Source organism: Rhopilema esculentum, chromosome 14 (assembly GCF_057945365.1).
Source record: "Rhopilema esculentum isolate cy_ngs chromosome 14, ASM5794536v1, whole genome shotgun sequence".
In the NCBI taxonomy this organism is placed as follows: Eukaryota; Metazoa; Cnidaria; class Scyphozoa; order Rhizostomeae; family Rhizostomatidae; genus Rhopilema; species Rhopilema esculentum.
In genome coordinates, this window is record NC_142828.1 from 4,646,017 (window position 1) to 4,664,003 (window position 17,987).

The 17,987-nt window shown below is 35.0% G+C and overlaps 2 protein-coding genes across 2 annotated transcripts; one reads left to right on the forward strand and one right to left on the reverse strand.

Annotated features, from left to right (window-relative positions):
* The first annotated feature begins 392 nt into the window (after nt 1–392).
* Nucleotides 393–3,557, forward strand: LOC135695839 (neuropeptide Y receptor type 6-like). The gene has a single exon (XM_065215021.2). It carries the CDS (start codon nt 810–812, stop codon nt 1,728–1,730), a length of 921 nt encoding a protein of 306 aa, XP_065071093.2. The 5' UTR covers nt 393–809; the 3' UTR covers nt 1,731–3,557.
* Nucleotides 3,036–16,921, reverse strand: LOC135695836 (transmembrane anterior posterior transformation protein 1 homolog). The gene is made up of 14 exons (XM_065215019.2): nt 16,108–16,921; nt 13,713–13,843; nt 13,134–13,255; nt 12,347–12,390; nt 11,497–11,612; nt 11,178–11,313; nt 10,217–10,314; nt 9,233–9,302; nt 8,198–8,278; nt 7,390–7,499; nt 5,967–6,026; nt 4,869–4,937; nt 4,079–4,155; nt 3,036–3,556 (listed from the first exon to the last, which is right to left on the reverse strand). Exons 1-14 carry the CDS (start codon nt 16,202–16,204, stop codon nt 3,337–3,339), a joined length of 1,431 nt encoding a protein of 476 aa, XP_065071091.2. The 5' UTR covers nt 16,205–16,921; the 3' UTR covers nt 3,036–3,336.
* Nucleotides 16,922–17,987: the final 1,066 nt, after the last annotated feature.

A 17,987-nucleotide genomic window follows, 5' to 3' on the forward strand; every position in this document is an offset into this window, starting at 1 on the left:
CTCCGTAGCTATTGAAAGCTCTTTGGCCTAATATTGTGCAAACAACGTCTACAGATTTATAACACTTCTCACCACATTATTTATCTTTTACTCTTGTGATTATTTCCTTTAGAAACAGTATATTTCAATAAAGATAAGAAACTGGCATATCCTAGTCAATTTAATCGCCCTTTTATTGGTTATTTTAAAGATTCGTTCAAATATTTATCCGCTATTTGCCAAACTTCCAAGCAAAATGAATTCTGTATCTCAACAAACTTCTTTATTTTTGTCGTCTCTTGAAACTAGCTGCTAACGACATTTAAGTGCTTAGCAGCTGCGAAAATAAACTCTTTCTGAAGCGATGATTTAAAGGCATCTTAAATACATACTTAGCTACAGAACATCTTACAGTGCTATTATAATATAGGTTTAATGAGGTGAACTGAGTCAGTTTTATTGAATGACGACAATGAACCAAATTTTCGATGCAGACAGCATGGCATAGGCTATTCTGCTAAGCTCTACTCCAAAGACACAACAAGCACGTTCCAGCAGGAAAATTGAAGACAGTTTTTTTGCTACAACTGAATATAAACCATTTATGTTTAGATATTTGCAGTTAATTGAAAGTTCATGAGAAACCAATGAAGGTTTTATTGTTAACAGGAAAAAAGGATATGATAAACTCTTATTGTTAGTTGTCTGCATCAAAAAGCGCTTTCCCGGAGCAACTGTGGAACTAGAGGTGGAAAATTCCTTGAAATCTTTGGCTTGGAATAGCTGGAAATCAAGCTATTTATTTTGTAAGTTACAAGAACTTTCTCGATATGGCGTCAACATTTTGGATGGCAGTCGTTGCAAGTTTCTCAGGAGCAACTGGCTTCGCCTTGAATTTGATTGTGATAATGACGAGATTTTTGAAGCCAAAAACACCAACGGCTTTTCAGTTGGTTGTTGCTTTGATGGCTGTTAATGACACGATTCTCTCTGTCCTGTTTGCATTCATCGCTGCAGTGATGTACAGTGACTTCAGATGGATATATCCGCATTTTGCTTGTAAGCTTCTCTTTCCCGCTATCACCACAATCATGTCTGTCAATGTCGGATGCATATTTCTGATTTCATACGAAAGATACCGCGCGGTAGTTCATCCTTTCAAGCGGCGCTTGACAGTCAAGCAAATATGGATAGCGACCTCCTTTACATGGATTCTTTGCGTCGTATCAAGTATACCAAATATTCTCGCATTGAAGATGCAGCCTTATGGAGAATGTAGAGAATCATGGAACAACACTTTAGCACCAAAGATATACAGTGTATGCCTGCTGTTATTTGTGTATCTGATACCCCTCACAGCAATCATCATTATGCATATCCGCATTGGCCTAAGGCTGCGAAAATCTACAAAGGATATTGATAAACTTACGCAGGGCAGCTTTTTTTGCATTCACCGTAAGCTGAAAAGAAACGTAAAAGTCGTTCGTTTGCTAGTGTCCATCGTCTTAGCATTTACCACCCTTGTGCTGCCAACAAAAATATACTACCTTATTTGGGACCTTTTACCAAATTTGGTCACCGAAAGTGTCTCACTCGTTCTCAATGCCTACAAGTCATTCTTCTATATTCATGTAATCGTCAATCCACTTCTCTACAGCGTTACTGACGCAGAGTTTCGAAGAGATGTCATAGACCTTTTTTGTTGTAAACTATGGAAACGAAATGATCAGTCGTCTGGATTTCTGAACTGACTTCCATTGCCAAACAGTCAAGCTACATTTATTTAATGAACGTAAAGTATTGCAAGTGCACTTTATTTTAAATGAGCTGAATTGAATCAGATCACATTATTGTGAGCATGCTTCAAAAAGCATTCTATTCACAAAAAGGTCAATTTATCAACTCCAATTGCTGGTGAATAAGCAGTCTGTTTAAATCAGAAACAGTGACACGAGCCTGTCTAGCTAAATTCCCAACCAAATGCTTTCATTTGCTTCCAGAACCAACGTTGACGGGTATGTAGGGTGCAACACCCAAGATTTACTCCCGTACTTATTCAGCTAAATCGTTCACCGCATCAAATAGCACAGTAGCAACCGCCCTGGTAATATCTGCTTGGGCGATTTCTACGATCCAAAGAAACTTGAACATCTTACATGTACAGAAAATCTTTCCTTGGCGAAAGGCTTTGAAAATAGCATGAATTTGAATGACTTTATTATATACACACTGGTTTAAATTAATGAATAAATGGGAAGTACACTTAAACAGGCTTTCTGCATATTGTCCTGAACCTTATGACTGAAAAACGATTTCCCTTGGTCACCATTTTTGAGCCATATGCATTCAGCCCGGTTAAATAGTTCATTAATTGGGCATTTTGATCAGTTTAATCCGGCAAGGTAGGATGCAATGATGTATAAATGAAGATATTGTTGCGAAACTTGAGCTGGAAAGGTTCTTTTTTAAATGTCGACGCTAAACTGATTGATATGAAACTTCCACTTCTGATTGTATGTTAAACCGAACTAGAGAGCCATCCACATGATGTGGCAATTGATGAGAGTGGCAGAAGAATGGACTTTCTGAGATAAAAATCACCTTTCTTAACATTAGTTCGACAAACACAGACACTTTCTAAACATTTTAAAACAATATAGTCTAAAATTTACCATGGATAGTTATAATCTAATATAAAGAACGTTTCGAAATAAAACGAAATAAAATGAATTTCCTTATCAAAAATACTATTTTTGCTTACTGTTAATGACTTGCTGGGCCCAGTTCACAAAATATGGCCTTTTTGAAGGGATTTTTAGAGTGTTCCTGCTATTTTCTAAGTGTTCTGGTGAGCATACAGCTGGCACCGTTTACATGTGATAAGGTTGAGAGTTCTTAAAAAGCAACGAAGTTTTAAAGTCTTAACAGTAACAATATCATTGATATCATCGATACTGTGTGTTTGGTTCAAATAGGTATTTCTGGAGATATCAGTTTCTGTTAATACTGGCCACAATACCCTCCCCACCCCCTTCCCCCTCCCTGAGGTAACGGTTCATAGCCCGGCCTCTGGCCTCTCGTGCCACTTATGCAAAATACCTTTTATGGCCCAACCTTCTTAAGATCGACACGCAATGTTCGCATAATACTAAATGTAGTCAGACATTAGCTGAAAGAAACCGTGTAAAAACTATTGGCACAAAGAACCAACATAAACTTAATACCACTCCCAAAAAATAATGAATATTTCTTAACAATATTATTTTGAAGTAAAAAGTCTTTGTGCGATAAAAATGATGTCAGACCTCATTAGCAAGGGATATACATCGTGTTATTATAGATCTTTGTCTGAAATAATTAAATGTCTTTCTTTGGTTCAGTTGTGCTCGTCGATGTAACATCGTTAACTATACTCGAATTACTATCAGCTTCAGTGATAATGTCCTGTACAGTATTAGCCGACCTAAACGATGTCTTGCCGAATTTTTCTTTCGTCGGCGATGGCTTCAATACTTGAATATACACTGCAGCTTCACCATATATGTGTATGCTCACAAGCAACTTTAGGGCACATAAGCTGGAAATAACAAGACATTTAATATATAAACAGAAACAAATGATAACTTTCAAGAAGAAAGCAAAATATATTTTCAGATCATTTAAATCACACAACGTGAAAATTTAGTTAAGGCAAGGATAACTGTTAAGAAAAAAAATTTTCTTTGCACGTATCAGGAAAAAACTTTAAAATATTAGCAGTCATATTATATGATGTTGATAGTCATAAAGAGCATTGCAAATTTAGGACAAGCTTATGGGTGCAGTAGAAGTAATTTCTAGTGGGTACGCTTCGAGCTAAAACATAATATAATTCAACAGGTACACATAGTTTTGCTAAACCAACGAAAAGATTAAACTGAGATCCAGTTTAACACTGTTAAGTTGAGAACCCTACTTCAAAGACTTGGTTTCACCTTTTTCCTTTCATCTCGACATGATGTCGAATAAATTGATATACAAGAAAGTAAAATTTTATGCGGTATTCTTCGCTGAAAGCTGCTTAGATAATTTCATATAATGTCTGAAAGGGCATACTTACCAAAGAAACATAACGAGAAAAAGTACAAAACCAGGCCAACCATTCAGCTCAAGAGATTGAGAAAAAACTCGTATAATCTGCAAGCAAAAGAAATTCCTTATATCGCCAAACTGCTAGATATCTGCATTATCGATTTTAAACAAGGTGAAAAAAAATTTGACGATTGTATGAAAAATGGGAAAAAATTTTCAAAAAGCAGATTTTGCAATCAAACGCAACATTAATTTAAACAATATTTGAGTATGTTGAGAAGAAGCAAAATAATAAAGGCATACCTTTTCAAAGATATCAGAAATCCATTCAATAAATACATTATGCACACAAGCTATTACTTAGTCTATTTTGAAAATGTTGACGCAGTTTCGAAAAAGGAAATATTCGAAAATATAAGAAACTTGGTATAAACATGGCTTCTTATCTCTTAACTTTTCATGTTTTTACATAAAACAGGCTGTTCAAGGAACAGAAATGATACTAACATTAGGGAAAAATTAAGAAAAATGTGAGACCCTTTCTTCTTAAGCAAGCAGAAAAATTCCTTCATATTTTCAAACCATGCTTTTTGCAGAAATTCTTCAGAACTTTTTAAGTCAAAGTAAATTACATAGCTTGCTGGAACACAGTCATTTGATTGCATCAACTGCATATTGCCAGAAATAAGACTCAATACATAAGAAACATTCGATGCTTGAAAAGGCTCATCTCAAATACTGTGTTTACAATACAAGAGAGTCGTGTCTTAGCATTTAATTTGCATACTGACACTTTGCATCAAAAATGCAATACCTACCAAGCAGGCCATTGGAAGCGGACTAAAACCCATCTTTCGCGAGACTTGATCAGTGTGACCTGTAAATAACTGAGAACATTTCCACATCAAACAACATCAGCAACTGCTGGGATTCTTGAAAACTAGATGGGCTATGAAGAAAATTTATTTGCAATTCTAAAAACGGCCGATTTTTGCGAAGTTGAGCCTTCCAGGATCGAAGTTAGTGTAAATTTCTACTATTTCGTAACTTATCTTTAAAGCTAACATTGCTTTTGAAATTTAAAACTTTCTTCTACTCGCTGTCTTAGCTTGATAGTAGAATTTTGAAGGCTTCTTCTTGTCTTCATAATATTTACGAAAATTATATTCATCGTTTTTGATTATATAAAAACCCACAAATTAAAAAAGACCTAAAAAAATATCCATTCTTCAAGTTACCATCCCAACCCTGTATAAACGGCTGCTCTTTACAAAATTGCACAGTACAAATTATTTTGAAAAGTTTGAAAAGGTTCAGTATATTCTGTTTGCCTGGTCTGCAACAAGTGAACAAATCATATATTCATGTTTTAGAATTTTAAGCAAATACCATATGTTATAAACAATAAATTGACTTCAAACGACCAAAATGACCTCAGGACTTCTATACATTAATATACATTAATCTACATAATCTACTCATAATACTACTCATAATTTACATTAATATATTAACATTGGAAATCGATTTTTCTGGTTTTAGGATTGTATTTGTTTCTAACTTTTCAGGCATTGAGAAGCTTATGCTTATCGAGCAGTGTCCTGGTCCTTCCTCTCGATGTGACCACACCTCGTGATTACTACGCCTAGAATTACAGAGAGCTGGCGACTCTCCCTCACTCTAAGTAAATGTTTGATAATTGCAGGTACTCAAACCACAGGCACCTGGATCTGTAGTCCGCGACGCAGCCACTCAGCCACCTATAGCACTGGGGTAATAGATTCCTTAACCACGTGTAGTCGTCCTCCTTTCTTTTCCAACACATATTCTTAGCTTATTACGGTTGCCTATAAGCCAGGGTCATAGAATATTACTTTGTTAAAAATACGTTATTGAAAATCAATATCAAAACTTACCGATTCATGTCTGTTCATAACAATATTATGTGCAAGACTTGCCCGATAAGTTTCATAAACCTGAAATCAAATTATAAAAATGCTAACCTATTTTGTGAAATAAGCAGACACTAGTCCACCAACAAAGCAAAGACAGTAGCTATGCCTTGCGATAAAACGTGCCTGAGCTATGGTTAAACATATCACTAATTATATCCATAGGCAGTATAGTTAATAAGGATTAAAATTGCTTATGATGGCAATGATAAAAATTCCTAGTGCAAAATTTTCTCTTTTACCCCTTATATCCACATTCGTGTTGCCGATAGACCACTCATCGACAATCTCTGCCAAACTCCTTGGAACACCTACATATTTTGCTTTGTTTGGTATTTTAATATTTTAATTCTGTGTGTTCTAGAGGGGGCCTAAAAACTGGGGGCTTAAAAAGAGTGCGTTTATTAGGGATATAAACCTAAAAAGGATTTGCTTTTAAAAGAATGACAGCCAATAAAGCTACGTTTATGTATGGTAAATTGACACTATATTTTCTCAAAACTAAGCTAATCATACATTAATGAAAATTAATACTTGAAAGCCATTTAAAAAGCATTTGAATGATTTATAAATCGTAATGGGAGCAGTTTTCAAGGTCAAGTTGATTCTGTTGTATGGACCAGTGCAGTGCCCTATATAATGACATCAGTAAAATACATAGCGTAAATATATATGAGAAGAAGATAAAGTGCATTTTGTTAGCTGAGATACAGATGAAATATGAAACGAAAGATAACCTTTGCCTTTACCAGTGACAGAAACAAAGAACCGTAAAACTTGTTAGTAAAATAAAGGCTCACATGAAGATTCTAACTACCTTTTGTTACCAGGCAGAAAGTCAATCTCATTTGATAAGAGATATCTGCTGCCATTTATTTTAGTTTGCTTGTCTTAATGTTCTCGCTTTAAAAAAACAGATCAAACAAAGGCTAACCTTGGAACACCTACATGTTTCTAATAGACTAACCCCCCTCCCCCCTAAAACAATGTTGCTTACAATGCAGTATATCACAGCGATCGGCAGAAAAAGTTTTGTCACAAAAGTATGTCTTAACATTGCTGTGAGACAACACTGTTTGAAGGGGGGAGGGGAACGGATGCATGCAAACGTTGAAAATATCATAAGTGTTCCAAGAGTTTTGGCAGTGATTGTAGCCTTGAAACAGCTTTTGCGCTAATGCATTAACGTACTTATCGGCATGTATACAAAATCATACTCAGTGTTGGGGCTAGGAAAAGAGCAAGGATCAACATCTGTGACGTTCGTTACTGCATTACAACCCACATTTAACAAATAACTACTGATAAAAGAAGGACTCCGTCACTTTCATTAAAGAATTCTGACATCAAACATGGTGTGTTAGTCACATGAAAAAGTCCATCTCACCTCTGGTTTAATGTCATTGAACTTAGTGATAAATGCATGTTTGAACCAATCGACGAGAAATTCCGACCCCATTACAAGCCCAGCAGCTGGGATGAAGTTCCATATGTATTCTGCAAAACAAAGGTACCACTTATGATAAATAGTTCATGCAACTATCGCCAATATTAGGGATAACCAATGATTTGGGCTAGACGACAAGAGGGGTCTTGGCAACATGCATGGAACACAATGGACATCCAAATCATTATACCCGATTCATAGAGTTTCTGGTTCATTGACCCAATCTGATACGAATAATACAGAGTTCAAACTATAACAGATTCTATAAAAGATACGAGATGTATCCAGTGTAGGGGGCCTAACTCTCGTCGGTGTTTTTGATGACTTCTTGTTTCAGCACGTGTCAACTTTAAGTAATCGGGTAACGAGTTGTATTTCCGTAATCTTTCTGGTAACGAGTTGACTGGCAGAAGTTGATTGATCTTAGTGTGATCTTAGCCAACCATTTCAAGTTTAGATTTCTGATATTGACGTCATATGGGGATTTTCGCGACACAGGAAGGAGGAGGTAACGATGCCAGCTAAATGGGCGAAGACTCCTTGGGCACTATGTTAGGACCAATAATAATTGATTTGATCTGTTATTTCCTTCTATGAAATACTAGTGTCATATGTGATAGCACAGAATCAATACGAAGTTATATCGCCTTTTTCTACTGATGTCTAAAGCTATATGTGACACAGAATTTTCTATTTTCGATGACACAAACAAAGGTAACATAATGTTTCCACAATTGATTTTTCATACCTACATCCCAATTGAATTCAGTCATGTTCCGCATAAAAACGATCAGTATCAAGTTGACGTAATGAAAACGTTCCCTTGCATCTACAAGAAAGTCAAGTAAACAATACGTTAAACAAAAAAATTTGCTAGCGGGCTTTATTTGGTTTGGTCTTGATTTGCAGTAAATCGAAATAAATTATTGATCTGGTACTACAAACGTAACACTTCTGCATTTGTTTATCAAGGCAATGATGAAGTGGACTTCAGCTGTCATTACTATGTGACCCATTGATCGGGCTGCAATTGATTCAACACTGTAACACTGCAGCAAATGGTGTCTTTTCAGGAAATTTATAGAAAAAGAGGAGGAAATCGATTGAAACTGGAAATCCCTTACAAGAAATATTTGAACATAAAATACTATTTGCACATAAATTAAAGCACGTGTCATGGCCTAGCCCTTACGGAAAAATCATTTGGGGCACCTTTGTTTGAGAAAAATAGGACAAAAGTGATTGTCCTTTGGAAAGAAGAGTTTTAAGCAATGCCCTGAATTTTAAGCAAATTCCCCTACCTTTTACCTCGTGGTTATATAGGTAGCAGAAATTCCCCATCCTTTACCAGGAGCAGAAATTTTACCTGAATAACCCTTGTTCATTCAAGGCAATAGATAGATAGATATCAAGCTGGCTTAGGCCATCTGTGTATGTTAGGCCATCTGTGTATTCAATATTGGCAATTCAATAAGCCTCTGATTGATTGATTGGCTAAAAGTTGATTGACAGGCAACTTAAGCTAATTTAGTATCTGTCGATGGCTGCTAGTTTCTGTTTGAAATCGATTAAGCTTACCATGTTCCACAACAGTTTTTCCGATCCATTGATGATTTGTTCAAAAATTAGAAAATATAAAAGAGTTTGAAGGTTTTTAGTACAATGGATCTACTACAACAGATCGTCACGAGGTCTCAATTCTTTTCGAACATTTGTGCAAGCTATTCAGTGTTATGGTAGAAAGTATTTTCGATATTTTCTTTCATAAAACAATAAAACTTACCACTGCAAGATATCTGGAATAAATTGTTTTTCTCGACTCGCTTGAAAACACTCCCTTTTATCTCAACAAACTACGAATAAGAGAGACATTCTTAAATCAAGAATATAATATTTTGCACTAAAGTTTATCATTCGTTTAAGTGTGGTATGGATATTGACCTCAATCGAGTGGCACCTGAGAAAAGTTGCAAAGCCTCAAGAAAGAGTTCCATGTGTTAGTGATTGGCTATCGAGCAGTGAGCATTGGACGAGAAGAAAAGAAAAAGGAGAAGGAAGAAATATCCTTGAAAATTACAAGGATTGTTTTACAGACACAAGAAGTCGATAAAGAATACCTATTACAACATAAGAAGCAAAATCAGAAGAAACTGAATACAAAATTTTTGAAAGGAAAATAAAGAAAAATCTTTTATTGGTAAGACATAAAAGTAAAGGTTGATTGTGAAAAGCAAGGTAAGTTGAAAAAGAAGATGCAAAAACAAATTGAGATGAAAAAGAATTCTAAGAAAATTATACCACATGATTACGCACGGTAAATAGAAAATTTCCCCGAAGAAATTGGTGGTGGATATAGGCCGTCCATTGGATTTTATGAATTTTGGGATGACCTGTGATAATAGTTAACGATAGGCAGGGAAAACGATTAAATATAAAGTAGAAATTGCGTAATATTTTGAGATATACAGAGTATATCTAAAGTGTACAGGAAACTAGACTCATAAGAAAATACATGAAAAATACATACATTGAAGACATAATGGAAAAATCAGGACAGTCTTGGAAAAGAAAAAAGAAAGTTTAGAATTAGATAGAAGAAAACAGCTAGGCTAGAAAATTAGATTTACAGAGAAAGAAAATACATAAAATGAAAGGCATAGCGATGCTGTACGAAAGCATTAAACCATGTAGGAAAAAGTTATGATAAAAAGAGCAATGAAGAACTTGTTATTCATACACCATTCAAAGAAAGTATTCGAGTACAAACCTGATTGGAGATCATAATGGTGAGCAGAGCTTTGTTGAAGGAATTCAATGCAACGTTTAGAACGATTGCTTGACAAAGGTTTAGCAGGCTATGCAAATCTATGAAGTGGTGAAGGAATGTCTAAGAAGTAGGAGCATAAACAAAGAATTGATCACCAAAGAGCAAGATTAATACGAGGGATCATTTACAAGAGAATCTCTGTGTAGCGAGGAAGACAAATACAAGTTCATATGTTCATATGTTCATATTCAATCCAACAACTGAACTTTACAATTTAGATCTAATCATTCTATACAACATCACAGTTTGTTAATCAACACATCAAGACAGAACAACAGACATACTGTACAAACAACAGAGTACAAAGATTCATATAGAGATGATGACATTATTAAATTACATACAATAACAATCAGTTCCGGGAAGCACATGCTACATCTGCTTCGATTTGTGCTTCAGAATCTTATTCCAATCTACTTGGTAGCAACGGTTATGTAGTCTTAAATTCAGATAAAATGTCACAAGATAGACAAAGATGTAGATTTCATCCCGGCAGTTTGCTGTTGCTTTGATACTAGTGTAATTCACGTTTGCTGTTGCTTTGACTTTGCCTGAATAGTTCTTCTAATGAATACGGGTATTACATTTTCATTTTCACATGAACATTTAGAAATACGTTAACATGAAAAGTCAACAGTTAATAAAAATCGCCTTTTGAAAAATGTTATTCAACAAAGCAAGTATTTTTCAACTCCTTTTTGAATGCTTAAATTCTAGAATCATACCTAATAAATGATGAAAATTGTTTTAGAAAGTCATTTGTGAAAATTCAAACTTTTTCATTGGCAAGAAAATCTCAATGCTAAATTTCCAATTGCGGGCATTTTTGTGTTTACGTTGTTATGTGAACGTCCAAAGGTGACTTGGATAAGCGTCAAACATGACGATTTTGAAAGGATACAAACATATACGAGAGACAAGGCCAGGTGCGGTATGATTCCAACATGCTCCCGTTTTCTCCCTTTCGGTTCAGTTGCTGTCCAGTAAAGAGCATCTAAAACATCCTGGCCAAACGAAGCTAACAGTTTATCTGCTATCTGTAACAGAATTTGATGTTATTTAATAAGAAAAAATCCGCCTAGAAAGCTCTTAAAGTAAGAACCCATCGTGGATAATTTGCATAGAGAAAAGAGTTATTGGGAAGAAAACGAACAAAACTTGGGAAGAAATTGAGCAAATTTTTGGCATCAGCCTAAGAAAACAAATATGTAGAAACTTACATCCAACATGTTGTATACAACATAGAGCTTGATGACGGATTGGCCTCGTACAATATGATATAGGACCGATGTGTCTATTTGCATCATTCCAAATGTACAGCAAATCATGATTATTGCTAAAATAGTAATCAGAGTTACTTTCTGACAAACATCAAGACAACTTATTGATTCAAACGACAATGTTTTCACACAGAGCACAATCGAAATGCACATGTTTTAAGTTTGTGACAGCGATTCTCTTCCAGGCTCAAGATTGTACAGATTTATAGTTGACTGTTAATTGATGTAAGGTTACAAACGAATGGACGAGTCGGAGAAGCACTGTACAGTCTTCTTTAGCGAGGAGCAGATTAAAGAGAGAAGTTTTCCGTCAATAATAGTTCTAATAATTGATGATTAAAATACAATTCCTGCTGCTTTGTCCCTGTTTCTGACAATGATCTGCTTCTAGACAAAATCTAACCTTTTTTGTTTTTAACTGGCAATTGGTGTCAGACTACTAGGGGACTGATGAGACCGAACAGTATTGTACAATTTTCTTTAGGAACGACCAAAGCAAAGGCAAAAAAACATTTCAAATTGTATGTTTCAAAATGCTCGATTGAATGAACTCGAAAAGAAAGGAAAGAACAGCTTTTCGCATCATAGAGGGAGCTTCTTCTAGATAATTTGCACCAAATCTTAAAAGTTCTAGTAGTGTAAGTAGTGGAAGTCTGTGCAAAAATAAGTTATTTTGAAATAATATTGCTAGACAAAATAAGATTACAATAACGCATCATTTGAAGATTTAACACTTAACTCGTCTGTTATTTTTAATTTGAAAAACAAACAAGACAAAGCGACATTTTACCTTTCAGAAGATCGACCTTTTGAACTGGTTCCAAAAACGAAGTCCTGAAAAGAAATTCTAACTCTGTTATCAAAATGCATATTTTTGCAGCATCAAACATAAAAACTGAAAATTTTTTGCTGCCTATCAATCAATATTTTTATGAATGAAATGATATTCTATATTAGGAATTGTCCATGCATGCCATGTTTTCTTCGACTAAGAAAAGTAGGGCCGAATGAGATGAAGGGTCGAGAAAAAGACTGAAGTAGCTTAGAAAGAGGAATTAAAGCTGAGAGTGATGCAGAGCAAAAAAGGTCTTGAGGGCATGAAATGCAAAGAAACTGGTTGAAGGGTAGAAAAAAAAGTGGAGTGAAAGAAATTAAGGAAAAGAAAAGAGTAGAGTGAATGGGACAGGCAAAGGCGAGGAAGTGAAAAATGACCAGGAAATGAATAGGGAAATAGAAAGATTTAAAATGGGTTGAGTGGTTTTGGTAATGAGGGGGTAATAGTGAGAAAGAGATACAGAGGGATGCATGGAATGACAAAGAAACATTGTCAGAATATTGCCCAAAAGATTAGTGTGTGTTAGAGAATAGTAAGAAGGCCAAAGGGGCTGTTACAAATGGAACTGCTTTGGCAATTCATGTCTAGTATATCAATTAATAAATTTTAGTTGCAGCAAATAAACACAGGAAAAAAGGGGGAAGTGTTTATCTTTATTAACTTTCAGCAATTTGAATGAAAATGCATATACTATCAAAAGATCTATAAAAAATTCTGAAGAGATAAAGCTTGCCAGGATTACCTTCGTCTGCACTTTAGCACCCTCACAATGAATGTGCAGATAGCCAAAAAAGCTCGTATTGGTAGAAATGTGAATATGAACAAAAAGACATCCACGCATAGGAGAATACCAAAAACCATGAACTAAAATGAAATTTTTTTGCCCGGTCAATGGTAAATAAATGTTTTTTTCAAACAAGGAAGGAAAACATTTTTGGATTTTAACAACCTAAGTTTCTGGCCTCTAATCTAGGGTGTTTTCAAATATCTAAGTGCAAGTGATACTTTTTAGCATCCAATGTGCAATGGTCTAAGGTGTTTATGTTATTGTAAATATGTACAAAGTATTATAATGTAGGATTATAATGCAGCATTAAAATGTATTGCATATGTAGTATTAGAAGTATATTATTTTAGTTATATTTAGATACATGATCAATCCCAGGGGGGCAGTCATGATGTATTGCTCCTGCTGGGTTCCATCCTTGTAAAGTAGATAAGTAGTTTGTAGGAAATGGTAATTTGTTACTATAATACTGAATAGAATATTAGACTGAATAGAAAAAAATCGTTCTTACTGCTGTGTTTGTATTTTACCTACCTTTTCCAGCTCTCTTGGGGTCTTCATGAAGGTGTAAACTCGCTTCCTCCTTTCCCGCAATTTTTGCTCATTATATTCCAGTAAGTAGTCCCTCTTCACTTCATCAATTATGTAGGAGAAGAGTGAAGAACCTTCAAATTAAAAAATTAAAAATGACTGTTTAGTAATTATTTTGCCTAGCAAAAAAAGAAAAGTAAGCTTCTGTTTTCAAATAATAAGAAAGAGGAGCCAATCAAAGTTAATTGGTGTCTCCTAACCAAATTGGGATATGAGGTTATAAAAGCCCTCTGAACATAAAATCAAAACTGAAGCATTTTGACTAAAATTTTCGAGAGCATAGCAGCTTTATCAACAAGATTGTTAGCTCCCAAGTTTAAGAGAGCTTCATTTATAAAACAAAAGGAGACTCGTCTAGGTCTGAAATTCTTCCACTCGCTCAAAGAATTAGAGACAAAGGATCCAAACTCAAGGCTTAAATTACCCCCCCCCCCTTGGCACCTGTAGATTTTCATAGTAGCAGGCAGATACATACCTCTATTTTTTCTTCATGCCCGAGATTGATTATACTTATTATTTTATAAGAAATTGTTGAGAGTGAGTTCCAACTTCTAAGAGTTTGAAATAACCAGCATTTTTTAACACTTTCTTAACCATGCTGTTCTTTATATTAACATTTGGGGTCCCAAATTCAACTTTTTGTGCTAGGGAATTCTCCAACAGAAACTTGTTGGGGAGAGTTTTCGCAGCTCCAAATAGCAAGAGTAGTCAATTTTTCCATTCTTTTCAAATGTTTGTGGTCACAATCTCAATAAATACATTATTTGCTTCGTAACCAAATGTCTATGGACTGATAAATGCTAGAACAAAAAAATTCAAAATTAGATTTTATCCTCATTGCTTATCTGAATAGAATGAACCTGATCCTGAGACTAGACCTGCACCATCCATCACTGTTTTTAAGAAGAAGCCTTTATCAATAATCAGACCCCCTGTAAGATCTACCTGTGGCATTAATGAACCAACAGGTCTATCATATCACACACAACTCAGAGTTGGTCTCAGCAAATTAAATTTTCACGAATTCAAGCACAATTTTCAGGATATGATAAACCCAATGGGCTCTAAAAATAATGGAATCGATGATACAGAACATTACTTGCTTTTCTGCCCTTCCCTTGTAGTACCACAGAGATATTTTCTCATTTGAGTTTTGTTTACTACGAGCAATTGTATATACAAATCTTAAAAATAATGCTTTAACACAGACTTTATTATATGGTGATAAACACTTTCCCAACAAACTAAGTAAAAATAAACTCCTGCTAATTTTAGAATCTATCCAAAAATCAGACCAATTTGATTTAGAAGAATTAAACACTCTGTAATAAACCACACAGATGAAGCCACAATTTTTCCATCAAGGTAAAGGGGTTCTTCTTTTTATCATATTTATTTTCCTTTTCTTTTAGGTTGTGTATTTAACGTCAAAGTTTTGATTTTAATTTTGATTTTAAGGTTGATCTTCAAAGTAGCAACATGTTTTTGTATAGTAGTTTTGTAAATTAGCATAGCTTGTAAATATGCATTATAATCTTCAAATGGAAATAAAAATAAAAAATGTCTCTGTTGCGAGCTTCACCTCCAGTCTAATGATGTATTCAACATTGTATTGATCTAATGATGTGGGGAAGTTTATTTTATTTTCTGTAAATTTTGAGCCAAGCAGAAAAACCCATTAGACAGATTTACAAGACATTTCATGGCTTTTATGAAACCCAGTTGCTTCTTTAGTTTATGCTTCAGTTTTGTTTGAAGTTTCAACTTTTGTCTGATTATCTAGAAATCACCTCTGTGTATTCTACCTAATTTGATCTATTGTTCTGATGGTACTTTCTACCATTCCTCCCTTCTTGAATGAGAATTTCACAGAATGTGCAAGACTTGGTAGGTCTGCAGAAACAAAAAATTGCTTGCAAGCAGCTACCTATTTTCAAATTCACATGTATTTTCCAACTTTGAGAACCATGAGAACCATTTTTCCAAATAAAAATGGGAGAGCATTATACCATTTGTAGGTGCTAGTGGTAGAGCATAGTTTGCTTTCAATTTCCCGTCAAAGCAAATGAACTGATTTTATTCTGCTACTTGATCTTTAGATTTAGAAGCTTCCTTTTTAATTATGAGCACTTTAGCAGCATAACAGGTCTAACCGCATGTAATAGACTATAAAGTAACTGTTCTAATTGTATGCACGTGCATATAATTTGTCTTGCATGCAATAGCCTGCACAATAAATTATATTGTCAATAATAGACTTGACAAAAACTATGGTTGACAAATCTAGTAAAATTGACTTTGTAATTTGAGCTGCAGGCAAAATACACAATGCACTCACTCTTTTTAGGGGCATCTGAATTTTCTTCGATTCCAACTGAGTCGACAGCCATGTTGTTCCAGTCAGTTCTGCAAGTAATTTCCACCTCTTTTTGCATTCAAATTGCTCTTTTGCTGGCTAAAGGAACCAACATTGATAATTATTAAGTTCTCCCTTTAAACATTGTCAAGTAGCTTTTGTCATTCAATCAACTTAATTTATAGTTTTGTCTTCTTGAATGAAATCAATGTCCAGGGAGCTTGATGAACTTTCTTTCCACTTTCCACCTCTACAAGTCAACAGATCCGCCATTTGCATAAGCACTTACCTCGTTTCGCCGATTAAATCAGAACTGAGGCTGAAAGGAAAAATACGTGTCATAATTCTGAAGGAGGACCAAGACCAGTGGCACCTGCAAATTTACCCGAAGACAAAAACCACGTGTTAGGCTCTTCAATTCCCAGTCTTATGTTTTAAATTCTCAATAAACTTACATCACTAAACACTGATTTTTCAATAGATAGAGTAATGACTTAAAACAACATCATATAACACAGGGCCTCCAAAAAAGGGGAGCCCCCCACTTTTTGGCAGAACAAAAGAGCTTTTTTTCAAATCTTTTGCTACGATTATTGAATTTTCCCTTGCCCCCCACCCCACTTTCTAACCTGCGTCGGAGCCATTTAGCAGCGCAATAACGGAAGATCTAGATTTTAAAAGCTATTAACAAACATAAGGTATACATGGGCTCCGACAAAGGTTGAAAAGTGGGGGGGGGCCAAGGGAAAATTTAACACCCATTACAAAAGATTTTGAAAAATTCTATTGTTTTGCAAAAAAGTAGGGGGCCAAGGCCCCCCTGCCCCCCCCCCCCCCCCCTTCGTCGGAGGCCCCGGTATACTACGGTCACAAAAGTATAGAAAAAGTAGGCAAAAATTGTTGGAATATTAAAATGGTGGAATTTTTTTTTATTTCAAGTACAAAGGCAAGTATAAGATGGTTCTTTACATAAAGCAGGTACAAAACGACAAATAAATGTAACAAACAAGATGCAATTAAAAAACGAGAATTTTAAAATAAGGTTGACTATATGATATTAAGCATATCATAAAATTACCGTCCGCAAAATGCAATTTTTTAATTCGACTTATCCGTAGCAAGTGTGTTGGTACAAACCATACAATAAAAAGTTCAAAAAGCTTTGAAATTTCATGCCAGAGAAGATAGAGGATTCAAGGATGTTGTTACAATGATTTATCAGGGCTGCCTCCCCCCCCCCCCCTTAAATAAAAAGTTGTATCTCGGTTTTTGAAAGGGATTGCATTTCTGTTTCTTTTTTTGCATTAGGTTACCCCAGTATGTTATATGTAAGTCCTCAAATAACAATGTCGCATTTTAATAAAATATACAAATAAAGAAGTGTAGATGCAGAACAATACACCAATTGGTACCAACTGTCTTGCTATGAAGAACACACAACACATCAACATGTTAATTGATCTTTTGGCGGTACCGAATTAAAACGATGGCTTTGAAAAAATACGTTTCATAGTTGTAAAATTCAATGAAGCTTTTGGTCTGACACTCTTTAGAGCATTAAACCTGAAAACATTGCTCGAAAATTCTAAGCTGCAAGCTAGCTAAATTTCAAGCTACAATTCAGACACCCTGCCAGCAGCTTTTCGAATAATGCGAACAGCCATCGAAGAATAAACACCGACGAAAGTAAAAGAATGGAAAAAACCATAATTCCTTATAAAATTACTAAAAAATGTGCAAAAAAAGACTAAAGATAGGTAAATTCGACAATGAACAAATGGGTGCGACTATGAATGGCGAGATTTAAACGTCTTTCCTAGCACAGGCAGGTGACTTGCCATGAATACCTCACACCAATGACA